Here is a 26,059-nt window from a genome sequence, read left to right as displayed (position 1 = left end):
TAAGACAGTTTGTTGAAACGCGTCGCTCTGACCTGGGCATCCTTTATTTTTATGCTGCATGTACCTTTTGGATTTTATGAAAAACTATCAATAAAGAAGACAACTTTTTAATATTCCGTGTGATTGCGCTGGATTTATATTCTATATCTGTTTGGTGACTTCTGACCATCCGTGCGCTGATCATCTACCACAGGACGATTATGGGACTGCAGCAGGCTTGGTGAGCTGATATTACCTATTTTTGCTTATTCATGAATAAAGAATGGTACCAGATTGTCCTCCAAGAGCAACTTCTCCCAACTGTCCAAGAGCAGTTTGGCGCCCAACTATGCCTTTTCCAGCATGATGGAGCACCTTGCCATAAAGCAAAGGTGATCACTAAATGGCTCATGGAACAAAACATAGAGATTTTGGGTCCATGGCCTGGAAACTCCCCAGATCTTAATCCCATTGAGAACTTGTGGGCAATCATCAAGAGACGGGTGGACAAACAAAAACCAACAAATTCTGGCAAAATGCAAGCATTGCTTATGCAAGAATGGACAGCTGTCAGTCAGGATTTGGTCCAGAAGTTGATTGAGAGCATGCCAGGGAGAATTGCAGAGGTCCTGAAGAAGAAGGGTCAACACTGCAAATATTGACTTGCTGCATTAACTCATTCTAACTGTCAATATAACCTTTTGGTACTCATAATGTGATTGCAATTACCGTATTTTTCGCTTTATAAGACGCACCTGATTATAAGACGCACCCCCAAATTTGGTGAAGGAATAGAGAATTTTTTAATAAATGGGGTCCGTCTTATAATGCCAGTGTCCGTCTAACAAATAATATAGGGTATATGTCCCTCATAGCCCCCTCATCCTAAAATTAGCCCCCTTAATCTGGATATGGCCACCTTATATTGAACACGTCCCCCAGTGACGCCACATTTCCCCTATGGCTGGCACACATCCTCTATGGCTGGCACACAGGCCCACTGTGGCTGGCACACAGGCCCACTGTGGCTGGCACACAGGCCCACTGTGGCAGGCAGACAGGCCCACTGTGGCAGGCAGACAGGCCCACTGTGGCAGGCAGACAGGCCCACTGTGGCAGGCAGACAGGCCCACTGTGGCAGGCAGACAGGCCCACTGTGGCAGGCAGGCAGACAGGCCCACTGTGGCTGGCAGGCCCACTGGGGCAGGCAGGCATCACCCTATGTTACATATCGCCCCCATGTTGCTGCTTTTAGTAAAATAAACTCTTTCCTTACCTTCTGCACTTATGATTAAGGACTCTTTTTTGTTTTAATGTTGAAGTCCGAAACGTGTAAAGTTTCCATGGATTAACACACCTTTCGGTTTCACAGATGGAACTTTTTAATATTCAAAAATAAAGTTTGGATGATTTTATCTTAGAAGACGTTGTGCCGGATCTTTTCCTTTCTTTCCATTACTTACCTTCTGCAGCACTGTCTTGTCTTGTGTCTCCCTCCTCGGGGTTGAGCTCCTCCAGTGTCTCCTGCACTTCCTACTTCCTGGTTCTAGTGCAGGTCATGTGATCGGGACAGCAGAGAGAGATATCTCTGCGTGCCTAATCATAGCAGCAGGAGGGAGACCGGGCAGAAACGCTGGAGGAGGTGAGTAAAGAGTTTATTATTTTACTATGGGCAGCAGCACGGGAGGCTATAGCTAACACAAGGGGAGGGGGGATCCTGTGCGATCAAAGGTAAGCACAGGCAAATATAATATGTGCAGCTCCCCCAGCCCATCAGCGCGATGCAGTTTCGGCACCACGCTACTAATGGACAGCGGCTGTGCATATTATATGAGCGGGAGCAGGAGATCAAACGCTGCCGCTCCCAGCTCTCCCTGCCCCCAGCAGCCCCCAGCACCGCTCCAGAGCTGCCCGCACCTCCACTGGACTGTGTGTGTGTGTGTGTGTGTGTGTGTGTGTGTGTGTGTGTGTGTGTGTGTGTGTGTGTGTGTGTGTGTATATATATATATATATATATATATATATATATATATATATATATATATATATATATATATATATATATATATATATATATATATATATATATATATATATATATATAATATACACACACCCCCCCCGCATATTCGGATTATAAGACGCACCCCCTACTTTCCCCCAAAATTTGGGGGAACAAAAGTGCGTCTTATAAAGTGAAAAATACGGTATATTTCTGTATGTGATGTAAACATCAGACAAACACAATTAATTAAAAACCAGAGGGCAACAGATCATGTGAAAATATAATTTTGGTGTCATTCTCAAAACATTTGGCCATGACTGTAGATGCAGGAAGTTCAGCTTTATCTTTTGAGACTGAAAGGTCTCTGATGAGATAATTTAATTCACGTTGACTAAAGCGTTCTGGTTGCTCTATCAGGTACATACTCCTCTTGACTTGAGGTCTCCATATCTTCGCCAGTAGCTTCAGCTCCATAGTCTTCATATTCTACTTCAATTTCATCCAATCAAGACAACGGTGGTACAGGAACTTGCAAAGTACCATCATGTGGAACTGGCCTAATCGCAGATTCAAGTTCAGAATAATTAATCTTATGTTTGTTCTTTGTAGAAAAGCCCTTCAGTTTGACCAAACAAAAGTAGCAGCCATCACTATGATTTTTGGGTTCTCTCCTAATCATGGGAACAGCAAATGGCATAGCCACTTTCCTCCTATTCAACCAGTCACGGAGACAATTTGAACAACTTGAGCATATCACATGAGGGGCCCGGCTTTTGTCTTGATCACCAATTGGACACTTAAAGTACATCTTTTTAATATCATGAGTAATTGAACGTACTTGGCCTTTTTGTTTAAAAGAACCACACACATAGCAGAATCTGTCCGGATGATTAATACACTGTCGGCCATTTTTCTCCTTTAAATCAGATCAAACAGTAGAGTAAGTTCAATTCAAGGGTGGTGACAAGCTAAAAAAAAAAAAAAAGAAATGCGATGAGCCAACCGACTAGATGTAGCTATTTCCCCAGAGATGACAGAGGCAGCTTGTATTTAGAACTGATTTTACTGGAGGTAATCTGGTAGATACAGGTGTGAGGTAAACAGGTCAGCCTATTCCTTGCAGATGAACACTTGCAGACAGGCAGTTTCTCAGTGTGATAATGGCTGCTGTCAGTTTCTCTCTGTGGAGACCCTCACTCAGTTACACCTCAGTGGCTCTGCTGTTTTCTTCCCTCTGACGTGACGTGTCCTCCCAGAAATGCAGTGAAACTCCTCTGACAATGGTGGCTGTCCGCTGTCTTCCCTTCTCTCTCCCTGTGGCAGGACTCAGATCCCTGTAGAGGCCGGTCTCCTGTCAGCCTCACACACCATTCCTTGCTGCCATCACCATACTTTTCTGACTGACCCAAAGCTAACCACCTCATAATAGTTAGCTCCTCCCCATAACATGTGACTTTCCGAGAAGCAGTCATTGGTCGACTGCACTGTCAATACTCCTTCCCATAAAACTCACTAAAACCTTCAGTCAAAAGAAAAGAAAGCTAGGCACTGCAAGCCCAGGTGTGTACTCACTGATCTGTGGTTTTCACGTGGAACACGGACCTCCAGCCGATCTCCGTGGTGCTCTGCCAACAGGTGAGAATCCAAAAAGAGCTTCATAAAAGAAGGAATGGCGGCAACTCACTGGTAGATATGAAATGGCAAATTTATTGCACAAACTGCAGCATAGTTACAACAAACACTGGGAGGGGGGGGGAGTGCAGGAGCGCCGGACGACGGCCGTTTCGCACCACACGGGTGCTTCCACAGGTCCGAATTGACAATGCCAGTTAAACCTCCCTCTTAGGCCCCTTTCACACGTCAGTGATTCTGGGACGTTTGTGCTTTTTTTTAAACGTACCAGAATCACTGACATACGCAGACCCATTATAATGAATGGGTCTGCTCACACGTCAGTGATTTGTCACTGCACGTGTCTCCGTGCGGCGTACCCGCGTGTGCGTGATTGCTGCACGGACACATGTCCATTTTTTTCTGGCATCACTGATGTTCCACGGACCACGCAGTGGTGTGATCCGTGAAACACGTGCCAGAAAAAAACGTACTTTTAAAATAAAAAACATTTTAACTCACCCGGCGTCCAGCGATGTCCTCTGCAGCCCGTCCTCCCTGCTGCTTCTGAGCCGGCTCATTACTGTCGCGCATATTCATTATGCGCGACACAGCCGACCCGGAAGCAGCTCCTGCAGGGGTCACCGCCGGCCGGATGCTGCATCGCGGGAGCGATCAGCACCATGGACAGCGGGAGCGGGCGCAGGTGAGTGAATCTCTAAGTGCAATCACGGGCCACGGAGAACGGAGCCCGGATTGCACTTAGACAACCCACGTGTGCCGTGACTTTCGGCACACGCAGGGACATGTGCGTGTTTTACACGTCAGTGAAAAACGTCTGTGTTTTTCACTGACGTGTGAAACGGGCCTTGTGGAGGAGTCTGACAGGTGCATCTAAAAAGCTAATTAGCTGATATCAGATAGCAACAGCGCAGGAATACTGCCTATATTTTCACATGATTCGTCAGAATTAAATAAAGGAAAGAGATATAGAGCAAAGAGATGGATATCCAAAAAAATACAAAACATTTATCGTGTGCCCCTGCTCCCTCTTCAAATAGAGATATAATACTGGCCCTACTAAGAGGGATTTATTATGAAAGCACAACTTTTATTTTGCTTCTTGTTTTTACTTATTTTATTTCGTTATTTTTTATTTTTCGATTTATTTAATACTCTATGATGAGGGGGTGAAAGTTCTTATAAATAAACGGGCATGTTCCGCTATGCAAAAAAGAGAGCCAAAACTGCCCTCATACAAAAACCTTAGATAAATATATATCTTATTAGGAATAGACTCGTTGTGAACAAAGAGTGAAGGGGAAAAAAAAAGGGGGTTTTCCCTTTTTTTTTTTTTTCTCTTTCCCCTCCCTTCCCTCCTTTTTTTTTTTTTTTTTTTTTTTCCACTAAAACCTTCACTGATCTTGTCCCTGTAAGAAAATTCACTATTAAGTAAGAGAAGCAAAGAAATGGGAAGAACATAGGAAAAACCACGTACATTGAAAATGCAGAAATAAAGTAAAAAGAAAAATACTTCTATCACAGAAACTTTGAGAGAGAACAAAACTAAGCAGATTTTTGGAATCAACACATCAAACTCCAATAAACAGACTTATTACTTTTGCTGATGATTTTTTTGTGTTGACCAGTGTAATGCTTGATTACTTTCTGTAGCTGTATTTTTGGTACTAACTCAAAATTAAGTCCCCATTGACCGTATGCCATTTAAAGGTTATATCCGGGACTTTTTTTTTTTATTTCTCAAATGTGTCTAAACACTTAGGGGTACTTTGCACGTTGCGACATCGCTACTGCGATATCGTCGGGGTCAAATCAAAAGTGACGCACATCTGGCGCTGGTAACGACGTCGCAATGTGTAAAGCCTAGATGCGCCGATAAACGATCGCAAAAGCGTCGTAAATCGGTGATCTGTGTAGCGTCGGACATTTTCATGTCGCAGCAATAGGAGATACGATGATGTTCCTTGTTCCTGCAGCAGCACACATCGCTGTGTGTGAAGCCGCAGGAGCAAGGAACATATCCTTACCTGCCTCCACCGCCAATGCGGAAGGAAGGAGGTGGGCGGGATGTTTACGTCCTGCTCATCTCCGCCCCTCCGCTTCTATTGGCCGCCTGCCGTGTGACGTCGCTGTGACGCCGCACGACCCACCCCCTTAGGAAGGAGGCGGGTCGCCGGCCAGAGTGACGTCACAGGGCAGGTAAGTGTATGTGAAGCTGCCGTAGCGATAATGTTCGCTACGGCAGCTATCAGAAGATATCGCATGTGCGATGTGCGTATTATCGCGCTCGGCATCGCTATCATCGGCTAGCGATGTCGCAACGTGCAAAGTACCCCTTAAGGCCCCATCACACACTGAGAGAAATCTTTGGCAGATCTGTGGTTGCAATGAAATCATGGACATATTGTTCCATTTATACACAGCCACAAACCTGGCACTGATTGTCCACAATTTCACTGCAACCAAAGATCTGCCGCAGATTTATCTCTGTGTGTGACAGGGCCTTTAGGGTCAGCACACAAGGCGAGTAATACGGAGCGAGTGGAATGCGATAAAAAATCGCATTCCACTCGGACCAATATTACTCTATGGAGCAGCTCCCATGACCGATTATTTTCTCAGCCCTAATTGGACCGAGAAAATGGTCGCAGCATGCTGCGGGTGCAATGCGATTCTGTTTCACTCGCGCCCATTCAAGTCTATGGGGCGAGAGAAACATCGCACTGCACTCGCATTACACCGGTGTAACGCAAGAGCAGTGCGATTCACGCAACAGCCGGCAACTGAGGAGAGAGGGAGATAAATCCCTCCCTCCCCTCCGCAGCGCCGGACCTCCCCTCTGCAGCTTTAATCTGATCGCATGATTGGACCACAGTCGCATGATACTCTACTCCCGCTGTGCTGTGAGCGTGTGCCGAGTGTCATGCGAGCACTTGCACAAATCCCCGTGTGGCCTCAGCTCTACAGGCATGTATTTGCCAGTTACCTACTTGTTGTGCCCGGAGCCGTTCTTCTCTGCCGTAGAGCAGTCACAGACCACTCAAGCGAGCGATTCTGCAGCTTCCACTGATATTGTGATTGTGCTCTGCTCTGTAGACGAACGTCACTGCCAACATCGTGCTGACTTACAGCTGACTCCCCTAGTTAGGCAGCGGAGAACCGGTTGTCAATCAACAAGACATCGGCTGTCCCATCCCGTCTACAGAGCAGAGCAGAAAAGAAGCCTCCACTCTGATGATGAAGCCATTGTATCATCAGCAGGAGTGGTCTGTGACCCCTTTGTGCCCGCAAAGAACGGCGCCGGGGACAACAGGTAGGCAGGTAGCAACTACATGCCTGTTAGTGCTCAGGCACTTCTTTTTTAATATCCCAAACATACGCTTTAAGTCTGAAAAGGTTGAATAATGTTCAGGCCTGACTGCATGTGAAGTCCAGTTGCCTAAATTGAGATGTGGGAATCCCTGCAGTTATATTGGATCCTTCAGTTTCGTGTCACATCAGTGTCTACCTTCCATACCTTTATGAAGTGCAAAAATTAAAGTAGTAAAATCTTTAGCCCATGAAAACGTCATGCCATCAATCATAAGCCTGAAATGTAACATCCACAAAAACTGACAAAACATGAAAGGTGGAACAATAATTTAATTCTTCAAAAATTTGGGAATCCATTGATCTTTGGGTAATTCTATGTTTTATGAGCGAAAGCAAAAGTTTCTTTTTACAGCTCCTAAATAATCTTCTAGAAAGTTCTATTATAAAACTATGAGCCTTTCATCATTAAACTCCATTAGTATGAAGCACATAGGAAGCACTTAATACTTGATGCTCTGGACACGGATCTAAAAAAAACTTTAAGTCTCCTTTTAGATGAGTGGATTTAGGCCCCTTTCACATTGCATTCCGATCTTCGTTCAGAGGTCCCGTCGGGGGCTTCTATACAAACCCCCTGCAAAATGGGTTTCAGACGGAAGCCTCATCTGCACTATTATAGTAAATTGCCCTGTCGGCACCTACATCCAAAACCCATTTTGCGGGGGGTTCGGACGAAAGCCCCGACGGGACCTCTGAATGGAAATTGGAGTGCAATGTGAAAGGGGCCTTACAGACAAGATTCCTTCCTCTCAAACCCCAGTGGGGTATGAAGTACAGCTCCTCTTCTCTGGAAGAGCAGGGGCGGACAAATCATTGGTGCAACCTGTGCAGCTGCAGTAGGTAAGGAGGCCACAACCACCTCCAAAGCAGGTGGAATTGTGTGTTATGATGACCTATAGGATTTCAAAGGGCCCATATATTGTTCTTTCACAGGGGCCTCTTCTGTCTGTGTCCACCAATGCGGAGGAGTCTTTATTTAGTTATGCCCCAGGGGTGAGACATCTGTAATACGGACTTGGGTACAGTATCCATGTCTGAATTAGACCTGATTCAAAATAGGACAATCTTTTTGAAAATTATTTTTGGATGATCATGGCACTTTGAGACAGGGCTAGTTTTAGACAAAGTGGAGCCCCGGGCAAACGTTTAAGGTGGGACCCTATATGCTCACATATTCCACCATCACAGTCAATCATTTAGGTTGCAATTAAATGCGTTGAGTTCAGACTGGTAAATGATTGTGATCGACAATATTAAAGTCTTTTATTATATTATTATTATAAATCTTTTCCTCAACCTTGAATCTACTAAAATGCTACCTAGTACACGCCCCATCATCTCCCACCTGGACTACGACATTCTCCTCTGTGCCCTCCCAGCTAATACTGTCCCACCTCAGCAGCCCATCCCTAACTTTCGTGCCAGACTAATCCACCCCTCTCCTCATTACTCCTCTGCTTCTCCCCTCTGCAAATCCCTTCATTGGCTCACAGTTCCCCAATTCAAGCTACTAACTTTGACCTACTCAGTACATCTCTAAACAAATCTCCCAACACCTTCAAACTCGTAATCTTTGGTCCTCTCAAGACCACCCTCTGTCCTCCACACATATTTTCCTCACCCATTTGCCTGCAAAACTTCTCCTGAGCATCCTCAGTCCTCTGGAATTCTGTGCCCCAACACATCCATAGTTACATAGTTACTTAGGTTGAAAAAAGACCTAGGTCCATCTAGTTCAACCTTCCGGTCCATCTAGTTCAACCTTCCCAGTTATCCATCATTCAGAACCTTCAGATGGAACTTGAAAAATGATCTCTTCAAGAAAGCTACAGCCGGCAATGACCTCACTGCCGTCTCATCACCACCTGTGCTGCTGCAATCTTTCAGCCTTCTGTCTCCTTCCCCATCATCCTACAGAATGTAACCCCCCAAGGGCAGAGCGCTCCTCTTTCTGTACCAGTCTGTTACTTTGTTTACTGTAATTTATACTTGGATTTTGTATGTAACCACTTCTCATGTACAGGAACATGGAATCAATGGTGCTCTAAAATAATATTATTATTAATGATAATAATGCTTTTTTTCCCCGGCCTCTTTACACAGGATGGGCGTGCTAACATGCTAAGAGGGCGGAATGAGTGCAGGAACTAACACCCTTGTGACTAGTCCCTCAGCTCATTAGCATATCATAAAGGATCTATAGAAATACTTTTTCGAAAGATCTCTTTATCTATGGTACTAGATACAGGGACAGTTAGTCAGGGATTAGCAATATTCACCCAGAGCTGCTCGTGTCTCTGGGTGCATATTACATCTGACAGGTTCCCTTTAAAGTTTTGAAATATAGTACATTTTCTACAGGGTAAGGATTCGTTTAAGTCCACGCTGCAGTATATACAATTTATTTAATTTACTAGTAAGAAGTCTTCTGTTTTTATCAATTTGTATGGCGCAGAATTCTCCTTTATGTTAGTGCACTTTTCTTCCTGCACAGCGACTGTCTATCAGTCTATTACATAGGTAATCTGATATAGAAACTACTCCTCATAAATGTATCAAATACACATAATTCTTTATTGCGTATTACAAAACAATATAAAAAACACTATTCATAAAATGCCGGGAAAGAACAAGATCCAGAGTGCAGTCCCGATGACAAAATGCATACTCCAAAAAGTATCATCTACCAGACAGTGTCAGATAGGAAATCTAGATCATATATAGTCTATATAAGACAATACGTGATAAGAATAATCATAGTTAATCATTACGAAAAGATATTTTTCAATAAAATGCTATGTGCCTGTGAAATAGGATAATTTTAATATTGAAAGGTACCTCTCAATGCTAAATACTAGATGAGATATAGCACATTATATGTCTAATCCACATGGAGTCCATATTATAGTGCGCCTAATTGCACAACATTTTGTAACGATAATAGTCTTCCACGTGGGGATGTTTCCGTAGTTCTGTTGCAATATTATTGGGACATGAGATATACAGGAGCACAATTCACCTAGATGGCAACATCACAATTAGAGTAGGCAATAATCATTAACAAAATGAAGGATATTACCATGAGATTCATATCACTGGGAACCCCTTGACACGTGTTTCGCATAGCTTCCTCAGAAGGGATGTATACAAATGTTTGATGATATGCAATAAAGTATTGTGTTTTCGATACATTTTATAATGAGTCATTTCTATTTATCAGATTATATACTAGCTGTAGTACCCAGCGTTGCCCGGTATAGTAACTGTCTCTGTCTCTCTACCATTCTCTCTCTGTCTGTCTCTGTCTGCCTCTTTCCCTGTCTGCCTCTGTCTGTCTGTGTCTATATCCCTGTGTCTATCTCTCTCTTTATCTGTCTCTATCTCTGTGACTTTCTGTCTCTCTCTATCTCTGCCTGGGCTGTCTCTCTGCCTGCCTGCCTTGCCACTGATGCCAGTTCCGGATCTACACTGCAGGCGTCCTCTCACCTCACATAGTGATCCTTTCACCCCTTCACCTACGAGCATACTCTGCAAAAACGTGTGGAACCTTACCTTTATTTGCAAACCTCCGGTTGTCCTTCGAGACCCGTGTTTCCTTACTCTGACCAGTGATGCAACAACATTGAGAAAGGTTCTATGCTGAAACGTTGGTGCTGTTGTCCTGGTTAGGTTCCTTTTGCAGTGTATTAGTCAATAAATTCACTTTTGCATAATTCCCCCTTTGTTTTCATTCTGAGTGCTGGGATTTACTTTACTATATGATTCTTTATCCCCAAAGCACCTCTAGTATATGTGATAGAGCCTGTAATTCCTATACATTCTCTGCCTGGGCTGTCTCTCTGCCCGGGCTGTCTCTCTGCCCGGGCTGTCTCTCTGCCCGGGCTGTCTCTCTGCCCGGGCTGTCGCTCTGCCCGGGCTGTCGCTCTGCCCGGGCTGTCGCTCTGCCCGGGCTGTCGCTCTGCCCGGGCTGTCGCTCTGCCCGGGCTGTCTCTTTGCCCGTCTCTTTCTTCGTCTGTCTTTCTTTTCTCTCTAGCCATATCCCCATCGATATCATATTACCTCACACATAAGCTTCTTATACTATGAATGTCCTTTGTTCCTATAGCAACCAACAGAGCTGCTATTAATAACCTGCAGCTCACAGCTCCATTGACTTTAATGAAGGCAGGTTTTTTGGAGAGTAACTGTAAAGTGCGGGGTTAAATTTTACCGTCCCTGAGTCACATGGGGGTGTCTGTGCAAAATTTCATGATTGTAAATGCGACGGTGCGGATTCCTTTAACACACACACACACACACACACACACACACACACACACTCTCTCAGCTCTTTATATATTAGATGTATTGACTCCCAGTCATTTAAGGGTCAAATGGGTTACTGTCTATTATATAGTCTACTCTTAGCCACAATCTGACTAGACCTATTATTGATAATTTCAGCACTGCTATTAAAATTCATTGAAGCACCATCCCCTAAAATAGGGTTATTCAGTTACATAATGATTGGTGGGTGTGTCAGTACCCAGATTCCTGCCAACCATAACTTCCTGTCCTATGACCTATTAAAATGTCTTTAAATTGCAAATACTCATGCATAATCATGTCTGCACTGTGCTGTGGTATTAATGGTGCTATATAAGTGAGTAAAATGTCAGTGATCTGTTCATTTTTAATCTCCTTTTCCCTCTGTGCATCCAGCTGCACAGAGCTGAATGGACAGTCCTATTATCTGCCAAAACCTTTTCCATCAGCACCCTGCTTCTCCTCAGTGCTGCAGGTGTTTCCCTCTGCTCTTTTTTGTGCTTCCTGATATAGAGGAGGAGACCATTGATAGTTTTGAATGTAGTAACTGTGGCCCACTATATGACCATTGTTCATTACTATTTGCAAATACCACATTTCATGGGTGGTCCATAGGGAAGTCCACAGTATCATCATGCTCTCTCCTGCATTCACAGCAGAGCTGAGCAATACGGTGCCAGAACAATGAGAATGCTGTGAAAGTGTCTGTTTTTATTAGACATGGTCATGGGTGCACCTGTTTTTTATGACTTAGGAGCTGGTAGTTGGTATCAGTAATATATTCAGCATAGCTGAGCTGTGCTACAACATGCTATCAGATATTTAATTGGACAGGGTTATTAGGTGCATCTGAGCATGCTCAACCGACAGCATTAAAAAGTACTGTAGACCAAATTCAGTGGCAACTAAGGGTAATGAGAGCCCTGGTGGTAAGGAAGGATCATGATTAGTAGCTGATATCTGAAAATCAGTGCAGATTTAAAAATAACTATTGGCATACATGATTATTTCTGTATGTACCGGAAACTGAGACCACATTGATTTTGGGGGGGAAAAAAAAACAACAATTCATTTTGCACCTAATCTTCTAGTATCTTATGTCATATTTAAAAATTAATAATAATTTGTCAAAAAGGAAAAAAAATATGAAAGAGAAAAATGGATAGGTATATTTGTCTAAATAAATTTCATTTTTTTCATGTATTTGTAGAATTTTTTTTTTATTTTTTTTTTTAAACTGATAATTTTTTGTTATTTTATTACTTTAGTCAATTGTACTGTTATTCTAACATAATAGGAATCAGAGTTAAATATTTTCACCGTGCATTAAGGCTTTCCGTCTAGACTTTGACAGCTCGCTCTAAGTATGGATTTATATTACTTCTTTTGTGATCTTGTTCAACGGTATGACTGGACTTGAAATGTAACGAAGTGCAAAATGTTGTACATCACATGATTGTGGGCAGCTGCAGACGGCCATTTTTTTTTTTTTTTTTTTTTTTTTTTTTAGCTGTGCCCCTGGAGTGTCGCTCTGATACTACCACGTACCCATGTAATGTTCTTCTGAAAACACGAAGCAACTCTGTGTCGACAGTATAAGATTTTTGGGATTCCATCCCGCTGAATAAACAATCTCGGATATCATTAACACACATTAGTCTTTTTTTTGTATAGCGCAACTACATAATTCTTAATGTTGATTATAGCACAGGAATTAGTTTTATCTTTCCAGATTTCTTGGAAACGTTCTTGTGTTTCTTTACTGTATTCATCTTTCTCAAGATGGGGAAAGGTGACCGCTACAAAACTTTTTTGGGACCTGCATTTACCGCAAGTGAATGGTTAAATGGACATGAATGATTTACACTGCTTGCAAGATGTCTTTGCAGCATTCTTTCCCTTTTCGGTGTTGTAGATTTAGCTTCCTGCATGGTATGAGTTGATCCTTTAGATCTTATTGGAGACTTGACTTCCTCCTTCTTCCCTCCATTACTTTCTCCACAGAGACAGTCCGAGCCATGACGCATGTGATTAACCAAGGGATGGCCATGTATTGGGGGACGTCACGTTGGAGCTCTATGGAAATAATGGTAAGTTTTCTTTTTCCATGTTATGTATTTATTACTTTATATGATATGGATGTTCATATTTGCTTACTTAAAGAAAGGCAATATGTCCTAGTTTGTAGTCGAATTAACCTTAATCTGAAGTCTACAGGGGTTTTCTCAATACAACATCCCCTTTTCTTAAATTAAGATGGTTCATGTATTTTTTAAATATTTTTAGCAACACTGGGGCATTTTAGACTATAACTTCCTATTGTTTTAAGAAACAACACCTGTTGATAGCCACAATGGTCAGATCCCGACCATATCTTTTGTATAGAAGCATCTAATAAAGGTGATTGTGAAGTGATACGGTCACAGTCGTCTCCCTGTTGTTGGAGACTAGTGACAGCTTAAGCTCTGGAGCCTCTACATTTAATACATTTAAATGTTATTTAGTTTCTTTTGGCACTGAAACAGTTAATGTCAGTTTTGCTGCTAGCAGCTTTTCCAGCAGTTCCTAGCTGACTCAGCTGCAGCTGTTTGTAGTCGCACCTCTTCAGGTTTAAATAGAGGTGTTTCCCAGCAATACTTGCTGAAGATACAAACTCGTTCTTCTCTGGCCTCTTTGGAGGAAGGTTCTGCTGTGGAGTTTTCCTGTTGTCAGGCTCTATCCTTTTGTTGCTTTCCCAGTTTGTCTTATCTTACCTTGTGTCTTGTTAGTGCAGTGGTGGAATCTAGTGAACCTCACCTGCCCTTCACTAGCCAGGGCATCTATAGGGTCTTCTCAGGTTCTTGCTCGGTGATAATTGCGGAGGCTGTATAGGGAAATCTGCAGGTGAGGATAGGAGGTGTCTCACCTACTCCTCTCACTAGTTCCAGGGCCCCCCGCTGTTATTGTGTCCCTGGTGTCGTTTTTGTTTGTTGTGCATCAGACTCGCGTAGGTCTGTAACGTCCCCACCACGCTAGTTGCACCCGGCAAGCGAGACAGACTGGGAGCTGGATCAGCTGTGACATCACCTATTCTGATTGGTGGATTCTGTGTTATCAGCGGTGTATAAATGTGTTACCTGACAATGAAATCCTGCCCCTGCTGATAAGGAGCCTGCTGAAAATTATACCTGAAATGGACAACAGTAAATGTTAATGTTGCAACTTGCTATTGCTTTTTTTTACAAGGTTTGTAATTTGAAAAAACAAACAAAAACTGACAAATTTAAGAAAAAATTACAGGTAACAGACAAACAATAGGTATTTTTTTTTCCCAAAGCTTTAAGTCTATATACCCAAGTATTTGAATATTTGGAAAGTAATTGATTACTGGACTTATGAACATGGCCTTAGTCATGTATGTTAAACGTGTACAAACATCCCATTAGAAAAGTCACCAACAAAAATCTAATATGTATGGGATGGTCTGACAAAATAACAAAGCCCCTCTGTAATAGTACCCATGAGTTCCAATATTGAGCTTTGTCCAGTGAGTCTGTACATTGCAGGCCAGTCTCAGACCAATTTGCACGGATGTCCGAATACGCCCTGACTGTGTTCTTCAGAACCTCCCAATCTGCTGCTTATGTTTTTCTATGGCGGGGTTCTTGATTTGTTTCCTATATTGTAAGGCTGTGTGCATACGTTTCATTTTTATCACATTTTTTCATGCTTTTTTCAGTGCAGATTTGTCACAAAACTTGAATTGTTTCCTAATGACAGCAAAGTGAATGAGAATCCTAAAGCCTAATGCACACATTGAGTATTTTCTCCTGCAGATTTAGATCTGCAGTATGTTGATTATTTCAGCTTTTTTCTGCAGATTTCACCCAATCTAATGAATGGTAAAAGTCTGCACCAAAACTGCATTTTTTCTGCCAAGAGATGCAGAAATTTGTGTGCTGAATCCTAAGGCTATGTGTCCACGGTAGAATGTACCTGCGGATTTTTCTGCATGAAAATCCGCGACTTTCGCGGCAAATCCGCACCTTTTTTTTACCGCGGATTTTGATGCGGATTTTTTTTTTTTCCCCAATTCTATAGCCAAAATCCGCACCAAAATCCGCAACAATAATTGACATGCTGCAGATTTTTCCGGATCAAAATCCGCGGCAAATCCGCCGCGGAAAAATCCGCAGCATGGACACAGCATTTCCAAAATGCCATTGAAATGGCTGGGAAGTGCCGCTGCTGCAGATTTTCAGGAAATCCGCGGTAAATCCGCGAGAAATCCGCAGCGTGGACACACAGCCTAAATGTGTGCACATACCCGAACTCTTTAAGAAAAGGTTATACATAGTGATTGCAGACCCACAAATACCTGGGATTCACAGGTCCAATAGGGTCTTATAAAAAATCTGGTTTGGGCCCAGATTTGATCTCGTTCCGATATAAGTCTATGGGACCCAAATTAAGCGCTTAAAAATGGTGGCCGAAAGGGGTAGGGGATTAGAGCAGGCGCGTTATACTTACCAAGTCTCCCGCAGCTGTCACTCTGCTTCTGGGCAGTTCATACAACTTCCGGGCAGTTCATACAACTTCCGGGGCCTCTCATTATCCTTCATACATATGCAGTGCTTCCCCCGCAGTCCTGGAATCTTTGGTTGAAGGCAGACACGTCCCCACCTTGTGTGACAGTTTGTCTGACTGCTTTCAATCACAGACGTAAAAAAACCCCAAAAAAAACAAATTGGAGTTGGGTTTCCCCCCATATTATGATACCCAGCATAGATCAAGCATATGGCTACATGCTGCAGCCCCCAGCCATGCGCTTATCTTGGCTGTGTATCAGAATAAGAGAACCACATACGTATTTTTTTAAAAAATTATTTCAATAAATATTTTTTTAAAACCGGTGTGCTTTCCCCCCCCCCAATTTTGATACCCAGCCATGATAAAGCGGACAGCTGGGGGCTGGTATTCACAGGCTGGTGAGACCCATGGTTATTAACCCCCCTCAGCCTAAAAATAGCAGCCTTCATTAGCCCAGAATTGTCGCATCCATTAGATGCGACAATCCTGGAATTTTACTCAGCTGTTCCCGATTGCCCTGGTGCAGTGGTTATCGGAGTAATAAGGGGTTAATGACAGCTCACAGCTGCCACTAAGCCCTAGATTAGTAATGGAAGTAGTCTATTGGATTCCCCCATTACTAATATGTAAGTGACTTTTCACTTCAAATGATAAAGTTTTATTTCTATAGTGCCAACATATTCAGCAGCGCTTTACAGTTCTTAGGGGACATGTGCAGACAATTTGAGACAATACAAAAAAACAAAATTAAGATACCAGGAGGGCCCTGCTCGTAAGCTTACAGTCTATGAGGAAATAGGGGAGGCACAAAAGGTGAATGGGGGGGAGAAAAGCTTGTTATATATGGTCCAGCCATCCATTTAATAGGGTATTCAAAACCAGCTGCACGAACCAGTCATTGGGCAGAATTTGTACAGGAACAGGGACAAGAATTGGAAGTAAATTTTTTTATTATGAAGGGCAGAAAGGGACTAGATTAGTAATAAGGAGTTAATGACAGCTCACAGCTGCCACTAAGCCCTAGATTAGTAATGGGAGTCGTCTATTAGATTCCCCCCATTACTAATATGTAAGTGAAAAGAAATAAACACAAACACCGAAAAAATCCTTTCTTTCAAATAAAATACAAAAAACCCCATCCTTTTTTACCACTTTATTAACCTCTGAAACACTTCTGCGCGTCCGACGTAATCCACATGAGGTCCCACGACGATTCCAGCTTTTACTATCAGGGTGCCCATCCCTAGTTATACACAAAAAATAAGATTCTTTATAAAATATGAAAGTTATATTTTCCCATTTTTTTTTATATAATTGGAATTTATATTTACATTAGACCAAGTATATACTTTTTACTAAGGACAGACAACATTTTTGTGTTTCGACATGAAGGAACTTTCCATCCATCAGAGCCAAAGCATATTTTTTTTCCCCCATTTCCATAGACTTATCCATTGCAAGATTATTGGTGATCATTAAGGATATGTTTTTGTCGATGGCCAGTTTTAGCAAAAATGCACAATCCACATACACATAGAGAATGTCTATATTAATGATTCACTACACAGTATATGTATTTAATGCATAAATGTATCCACTGTCAAAACAAGAATTAAGAAAATTATGAATACTAATTTACACAATATATGATGAGAAAAGCCTGTGTAGAATATGTCTTCTGGGCATGTGACTGTGATTTGCAGACAGACATTAGATGGAGATGGGCTTTTGGCTAAAAATAAAATGCTCACATTAGTCGTGACTGTAAACAAAACAGAGCAAGCCCCGGTGATGGTAAGCTGTGTGGACAGGATCTGATTGCAGCTAGAAGCTCGCTGAGATATTACAGCTTAATTATTTTTTTTTTGGAGCTGAACAAGCATTAATCCATACCAAGGAGCAGGAAATCCGAAGATGCGACATGCACAGGGTATAATTCTGCATTCATGTAGGTCTCCAGCCATGTGTATGTTCACTGTATGTCCTCCCATTGTTATCCGTGCACCTGGATTACACAGATCTGTGGGTTTTGAAAACGAATGTGTCTACTCTGAGAACGTCAAGGAATTACTGGACGCCATATTCTATGAAATGATTGTGTAATGCACGTTCTACTATATTTCAATAATGTGTAAATAGAAATACTTTTTGTTGTCATTTTGTTAAATGAAATCTGTTGCCAGGTTTTTGCCATCCCATTTGAGAGCAGCATATAGTAGAGACAGAGATCCCGATTCCAGCGATGTGAAACTTAGGCTTTCTACTCACGCTGCGTTTTTGTTGCGTATTTTCATGCGTTTTTTTTCTTGCAAAAGGAAAAATGCATCCCAGCAAAGTCTGAGAATCCTGAGTTGCTGTACACATGTTGCAGATTTTTTCCTTTCACATTTTGGTGCAGACAAAATCTGCAGCATGTCAATTCTTTCAGCGTTTTTTTTCTTGGAGATATAATCTAAGTGATGAAGTTCGAGCTCGATCACTGCAGTCTATTAGATCTGTTAGTGCTGCACTCACAGTACTGACACTTCGCCTCACATCCACATTGATCTGTGAAGCGATCCGTAGCTCAGTAACCCGGGGTCGTCATTTTGACGACCCAGAGTGTCATGGCAGCGATCGGGTCCTGCATTACAGGGACTCGATCGCCAGGAGAGGTAAGTGATTCCTCTCCCTGCCTCCTGAATGCTATGATTACGATAGATTGCAGCATTTAGGGGGTTAAACTGCCAGGATCTGTGCGGGCATTGTTAGGGACGCGGGACACAAGTGATCCCTTTTCGATCTGACCGTTGTTCCAAATTAAAATATCGTGTGTGCACGACGAGAAAGAATAATAATTAATTAAATCAATTATAAAACTCCCTCACACGACAGACGCTGAGACAAAACTGAAATCTTTATTCTTGAACAGCTAGACCACGAAGTAAAAGGGGTGTAAACAAAAGTTTTAGTCCAATCAAGTATCGTAGGTCAGGGCTTTCATGACGTATAGGATCTGCATATCCTCTCTTTGATTGGACAGTCCAGACTCCAGGAATTTCTTTTGTCTATCTGTCTCGGGTGCAAACAGGATATGGCAGCCATCTTTGAGAATACATGTGCTGATATATATATATATCAGCACATGTATTCTCAAAGATGGCTGCCATATCCTGTTTGCACCCGAGACAGATAGACAAAAGAAATTCCTGGAGTCTGGACTGTCCAATCAAAGAGAGGATATGCAGGATATGCGGGCGGCACTGTGGCTCAGTGGCTAGCACTGCAGTCTTGCAGCGCTGGGGTCCTGGGTTCAAATCCCACCAAGGACACCATCTGCAAGGAGTTTGTATGTTCTCCCCGTGTTTGCGTGGGTTTCCTCCGGGTACTCCGGTTTCCTCCCACATTCCAAAGACATACAGATAGGGACTCTAGATTGTGAGCCCCAATGGGGACAGTGTTGCCAATGTATGTAAAGTGCTATGGAATTAATAGCGCTATGTAAATGAATAAAATTATTATTATTATTATTATTAATTATTATTATTTTATATATATATATATATATATATATATATATATATATATATTGTTTTAAGGGAGAATACACTGAATATGCAATATACCTATATAAACGTATTAGTAAAAGAGAACAAAGACATGCATAGCTATGTGTGTTAGTTTACATCTTACTAAACTATATACCTGAGTCTATGAAATGGCTGAATTAAGTATTTCTGGATACTCAATTCTCATCCCCAACAGCATCACTCCTGGCAGCGAGAGTAGAGTCTCAGTTGTGACATCAGCTGGAGATCTGGCGGCGATTGCAGAGGGTACAGCGCATGAATCCCCATGATTGCCATGACCTAAAAACTCAGGAAAAAAATGCAAGAAAAAATGTGCGTTTTTTTCCTGTGTTTTTCCTGGCAAAACATGAAGTTTTTGTCTGCAGAAAATCTTCACACAAATCTGCTACGTGAGCACATACCCTAACTGGGCTGCTTGTTGCAGCTTTGATTAAATCTATATTTTACCTGCTGCAGATCTACCAGTTCTTTGAATTTTGAGCTCTGTATAACCCCACCCCCACACCACTGATTAGCAGATTTCTGTAAACACTGTCCATAGACAGAAAGCTACCAATCTGTGATGAAACGGGGATTAGACAGCGGGAGGACTATAGAACATGAGACACCTAGTCCTGTTGTGATAATCTCCTGCTGATAAATTGCTGATTGTATTGAAACAGCAACCCTGAATGCTGAGCTCTATATAACCCCACCGACGCCACTGATTAGCAGCTTTCTGTGTACACAGTGCATAGACTTAAAGCTGCCAATCAGTGATGAGGGTGGGGTTATACAGAGCTCATGAATATGGAGGACTACTTGGCAGCAGGTTTACTAGTCCTCTAGTGATAATCTACAGTTGATAAAACATTGATTTTATCAAAGCTACAGCAAGCAGTAAGTGACACATCTTTGGAATTAGGATCTTTGTCTCTACATTATGCTGCGCTCAGATTAGGTGCCGAAAACCTGTCGACAATCTCTCTTTATGCCTTTCTTATATGCCGGCTAGGTTAAGACTGCTTTTCTTATTTTACATGCACACTCCTCTCTTGTAGGAAGCGTACTCAGTAGCGCGGCAATTCAATTTGATTCCTCCAATCTGTGAGCAAGCGGAGTATCACATGTTTCAGAGAGAAAAGGTGGAAGTACAACTCCCAGAACTGTTTCATAAAATTGGTGAGTTACCGCTATATCCAATCCATCATAAGCATGCATGTATTGTGCATGTACCCAAAACTTATGTATACACCTTCCGAAGCGACGCCCTATCTACCGTGTACCAGAAGAAGTCTGTTGGAAGTATATGCGGTTTAGTATATATTGTGCATCCTCCAAGTATAAACGAGGACAAAGTTATCATACATGAGGCCAATCTTCATCCAGAAGCTGATCTGGGGTTAGGTGCAGCAAAGCATCGCATGCCCCTTAATAATTACAGTGCATTTTTGGGCTTTCTGTGCTATGTCCTATGCTGATTTTAACTGCAATGTCCACCAGTTTTCTGCTGTTCATAGGGTTACATTTGTCACGTGGTGGTGGTGGACCTTGCCCCCCATTTTGTTAACTCCACCCAAAAAGTGCCAGCGTCAAAAGTCGCTAAATTGTTACTCCAAATTCTGCAACTTTTAACTGGCTTACAGGAGTGACATATTTTCCCCTAGTTTACCCTTGTTCTTAATTTCTTGGCCAGACATTGACTTTAATATCTCTACTGTTGACGTCCACCACCAAGCTAAGGGGGCTACTTGAATCCATCATTTTTAGTTCCCCCCCTCCCCTTCCAATGGGAGCCCATCTAAACATTAAATTGTCAGCCGATGCCTTGGAAAATCTATGGCAGTTGTCCACAGAATCCACAATACAGTTTTGTCACTCAGCCCGGTTTGTGTGGCTCATACAGATAAGCGGAGAAGGCTTGGAAAACAGTGGGGTAGATGGCCACAGTGGGAAATATTATAGCATTCTGAAATGTGGCAAATATTAGTTTCAGGTCTCTATTCGCCTGTGTAGGGCTTTCCAAGGTGTATTAAACTTGGCTGCTTTTTTCGAAAAATGTTCCACACCGGTCCGCCAGTTGTGTATAGTTTTTTAACTTCGCTTGATTCAGTTCACTGGTAGTACCATACATAAAATATTGACTATGTGTCACTGTTAATCAAAGTAAGTAGCCATGTTTTTCCAACTTAAAAAAATCTTTTTAATGGGAATTAAAAATAATATATAGCTAGAAATTGACTCCTCATAACCCAAAACCATAGCTTGGTTCCCCCCTAAATTGTTGATATGCAGTGTCATACTGAACAGTAGAATTTCAGGGGGATACGTCTCTGTTCATTATTGGGGGTTGTTTGTTCTGTAAACTTTCAGGTGTGGGCGCTATGACGTGGTCACCGCTTGCTTGTGGAATAGTATCGGGAAAATATGATGGCGGCATTCCTCCGTATTCTAGAGCATCACTCAAGGTCAGTGTGGAGATACAGTATCTAAATAAGTTGTAGTCCAGCACTAATAAATTGCTCAAAATTAATGGATTCAGGAGACTCTTAAGAAAGGTGCAGAACTTATAACAATGACCGTAATCTTTGAGACTAAGGATTTTGAGGAAGAACTAAGCACAGAGTAGACTTTAAACCCAAGAGAGAAGAAGACAACTCAAGACAATGTTGTAGCCAGTCTTTACCATGGACCAATAAATACTGTGTTGCCCTAACCCTCTATCTAAATACCCTAATTTTCTACCCTTGTTGACATGTCCGATTTTTGGACTCCCAATAGCTTTATTCTCCTGAATATAAGCCCTCTTGAGACATGTCTGGTAACTACTTCCTCTTAGAGAGTACAGGAGCGTTTAGCCGAATGAGCGCTACTGTATACAGGAGAGATGGCCAAGATGTCTGGCAAACGATCAGTGACACATAATTTGGCCAATAGCCATGTATGGCTGGCTTTACATTTGAGTGAAAATGCTGTCTTATTCATAGCTCGTTATGTTAGGAGTGCTCCAAATTGACCACCCCATCTCTAAAGGAAGTAGCAATGACAATATCTTCTCTATATGTAGTTATACTTTAAGCCCATTGAAATTAATGGACATCCATGTACTAAATAGTTATGCCGAGTAAAGCAGAACAGGAGCCACTATTTACAGCTGCTCAGGATTCTGGCTGACCGTGGCTCACAATGTCGTCTAAATACCCTAACAACGCAAAATGGCCAGGGACACTCTCCTAATTAAAACTGTAATCTTAAGGGTTATATTGATGATTTACTTGGCTCTAAAATATTTCTTCTATGTTGTAAAGGGTTATCAGTGGTTAAAAGACAAGATCCTGAGTGAAGAAGGACGACGACAGCAAGCAAAACTGAAAGAGCTGCAGGCCATCGCAGAGCGTCTGGGCTGCACCCTTCCCCAGTTAGCCATCGGTGAGTACGTAATTTATGGGGACAGCTTCACAGATTGGGGCTATATCACTCGTCCTTGAACTAGGCCTTCCAAGACATGTATGGCCTAAAGCATCAGCCCTATGGTGTAGTAGCTTAAGATTAATTGACAATGGAGGCTTTAGTGGGTCCTATTCTGCTGTTTTATGTTTTCTAGCAAGACATTAAATATCTCCGTTTTGTTTACAGCCTGGTGTCTGAGGAATGAAGGAGTCAGTTCAGTCTTGTTAGGGGCATCAAATGCTGACCAACTACTGGAGAATATTGGAGCAATACAGGTTCGTATATGTACTTGTAAATGTTCCGAGAACTCACACCGGTCAGTACATTATAGGGTTATTTTTTAATTTATTTTTTGAATTAAATTCGTCTTAAATTATGTCCGTCCCCCCTCTTCTCAATGACTTCATACTTAAAGGAAATCTGTCTCCTGTTTAACCTTTTTAAACTGTTAATATGGGCATACAGGTTATAGAATACTGAAAAATCCAAACCTTTATCTCACATATCAGAAGCCTTGTTGTGGAAAAATCATCTTTTATCACTTTATATAAATGAGCTCTTCCAGGCTATGGGGCGGATACTGTCTGGAAGATAACTCCACCTCCAGAGATTATTTTAAATAAAAGGACCATTACCAGTGTGAGACAAGTAACTGACACAGAACAGGAGAAATTAAATTTGTCTTCTTTCAGACACATTTTTTTGCAGCTCCCTGAGCTCTGCTTCATTGCAACACTGTCTGCCAGCAAGCTGGAGGCTGAAGCGAAGAGGCACCTGCACCAGTGTCAGTTATAATCAGATACAGTGGAACCTCGCTTAATGAGTAACCCCGTTAACGAGAATTTCACTTAAGCAAAGCTTTCTGTAAATTTGTAACTCTATTTACGAGAAAACTTTACTGTACGAGCAAAATACTCACCGCACACACTTTCCGGTTCCATACATCCACCGCGCTCTAACCCGCACTTGCAGTCCACAAAAGCACACACACACATTATGCTCACCTTACCTTCCGTTCCCTCGCGTGCCTCATGATTCTTGTAGTCCGCCGATACATCGCGCCGAGTGAGGAATCCTCGCGGCGAACTACAAGATTCAGGAGGCCGGCGGTGGAACGGAAGGTACACATATTATTCTCACCATACCTTCCGTTTCATCGCCGACCTCCTGGGTCCTGTAGTTCGCCGCTCCAGGATGTGTATCGGCAGGCATCCCAATGAGGCAGGAACTTCTGCTGTCAGCCGCTACTCAAAAGCAGCACGCTGACCAATCAGAGGCAAGCAGCTACTGCCTTTGACGTCTGCGTTCTGAGTGCGGAAGTTCCTCCCTCGTCGTGATGGTAACCCAATACACAGCCCGTACTAGCGAACAGCAAGTCCCAGGAGACCGGTGATGGAATGGATGGTAAGGTGAGCATTGTGTGTGTGTGTGTGTGTGTGTGTGTGTGTGTGTGTGTGTGTGTGTGTGTGTGTGTGTGTGTGTGTGTGTGCGCGCGTGTGTGTGTGTGCGTGTGTGTGCGGAATGACACAATAGGGGACCAGAATGGGACATTTAACAAGTTGTGGAACGAACTGTCTGCATTGCAATGATTTCCTATGGCAACTCTTGCTTTGCTGAACGAGTAACTTGGTTAACAAGCACACTCCCAGAACGGATTGTTCTCGGTAACCAAGGTGCCACTGTATAGCTTTGAAGTGAGAGCAGCTGCAGAGAGCGGCCATCACACATCACACTGGTAATGCCCCTTTTATTTAAAACAATCTCTGTAGGCGGAGTTATCTTCCAGGCAGCATCCGCCCCATAGCCTGGAAGATCTCATTTACATAAATTGATAAAAGATGATATTTCAACAACAAGACGTGATATGTGACATAAAGGTGTGGATTCTTTCAGCAGTCTATAACCTGTATGCCCATATTAACAGTTTAAAAAGGTCAAAGTGGTGACATTCCTTTTTAGCTGCATTCACTTGAATGAACTGAGCTGAAATACCAGACTCCACCATAGTGGGCTGTTTCTAGCAAAAAACTATTTTTTTTATTTTTTTATTTTTAGAACTCCTATAAACCATTTTCTAGCACTATGGATATAAGACACTTGCTGGAAGCTTTTAATATCCGTTATTTATACTGTGTGGTAAAGCCACTGAGGCGGTTTATGGTTGATGTTAGTTACGAGCAGCAACTTTCTACAGGGTTATCCACTAGGACACCACTTTAGAGGCTTTTACCTATATATACATATTTTTTAAGACTATTGTTTTCCTATCGCTCTTTTATATAAATAGGCAACATTTATTTATTTAAAGAGTTCGGTCATTTTAACTTTCATTCCATAAATCAATAGTACACATGAAAATAGCCAACTTTTTTGTTATTTTATCAAATAAATCTGCTGCTCTCTTCTCTTGGGCTGATGTTTTGATCTCTGTTAATGAGTAAAATCTGGAATTGGTGGAGAAAGATTTTTTCATTACTGGGATGGCAGTTGGTGCTTTTAAAATTCTATGGAGGGAGGAGCTTTAGGACAACAGGCATTCTGCTGCAAGTTCTCCAGTTACTCTCCACAGAACTTTATGAATACCAACTGCCATCTAGTAAAAAAAAAAAAGTATGGATTCACTGAATACAGATTTTACTCGTGAATTAAGAATTTTGAGAATAAATTCGTTCTGGAGGAGTAAAAAGTGGGTTTCTCTGATAAGATATGTTACAACTTATTTTCAAGTTTGCTATTGATTTATATTAAAGGGAATCTGCCAGCAGGTTTTTGCTGCCTCAACTGAGAGCAGCATGATATGGGCAAAGAGACCCTGAATCCAATGATGTATCACTTCGATTACTGGGTGCAGCCGTTCTAACACAATCAGAATTTGTAGATTTAGCAATGCAGCAGAGCTGAGAAAGCTATCCCGTCCACACCAGGCTCTCTAAAGAGATTGAACAGTGAGCTGCCAATCAGAGGAGAGGGTGTGCTGGACTGCTGTACACGAGACAATGTAGTCCTAGTGCTTAAACAAACATTACAGGAAAACAACAGATTGGACCTTGACAAGACAGGCATCCCTGAATTCTATGTGTTAACCCTTGCAGCATGCTGTCTTCTGATTACATAGCAAAAACCTGCTGACAGATTCCCTTTAAAGCTTAGAATTGACTAATTATACTGTCCTGTTCTTCATACTTTTTTCACCTTGCAG

General features: G+C 42.2%; 1 protein-coding gene across 11 annotated transcripts in view; it reads left to right on the top strand.

Annotated features, from left to right (window-relative positions):
* Positions 1-26,059, top strand: part of KCNAB2 (potassium voltage-gated channel subfamily A regulatory beta subunit 2) — a 295,743-nt gene that overhangs the window by 262,081 nt on the left and 7,603 nt on the right. For all 11 annotated transcript variants that reach the window (XM_075327766.1, XM_075327764.1, XM_075327765.1 and 8 more), the window contains 5 exons: positions 13,298-13,383; positions 20,472-20,592; positions 21,784-21,878; positions 22,719-22,839; positions 23,047-23,135. In XM_075327766.1, coding sequence (XP_075183881.1) covers positions 13,298-13,383; positions 20,472-20,592; positions 21,784-21,878; positions 22,719-22,839; positions 23,047-23,135 — 512 coding nt within the window. The remainder of the gene's footprint in view (positions 1-13,297; positions 13,384-20,471; positions 20,593-21,783; positions 21,879-22,718; positions 22,840-23,046; positions 23,136-26,059) is intronic.

This window comes from Anomaloglossus baeobatrachus, chromosome 11 (genome assembly GCF_048569485.1).
Source record: "Anomaloglossus baeobatrachus isolate aAnoBae1 chromosome 11, aAnoBae1.hap1, whole genome shotgun sequence".
In the NCBI taxonomy this organism is placed as follows: Eukaryota; Metazoa; Chordata; class Amphibia; order Anura; family Aromobatidae; genus Anomaloglossus; species Anomaloglossus baeobatrachus.
Note: the sequence above shows the minus strand (reverse complement) of the source record. Positions and strands in the feature narration are given on the sequence as shown.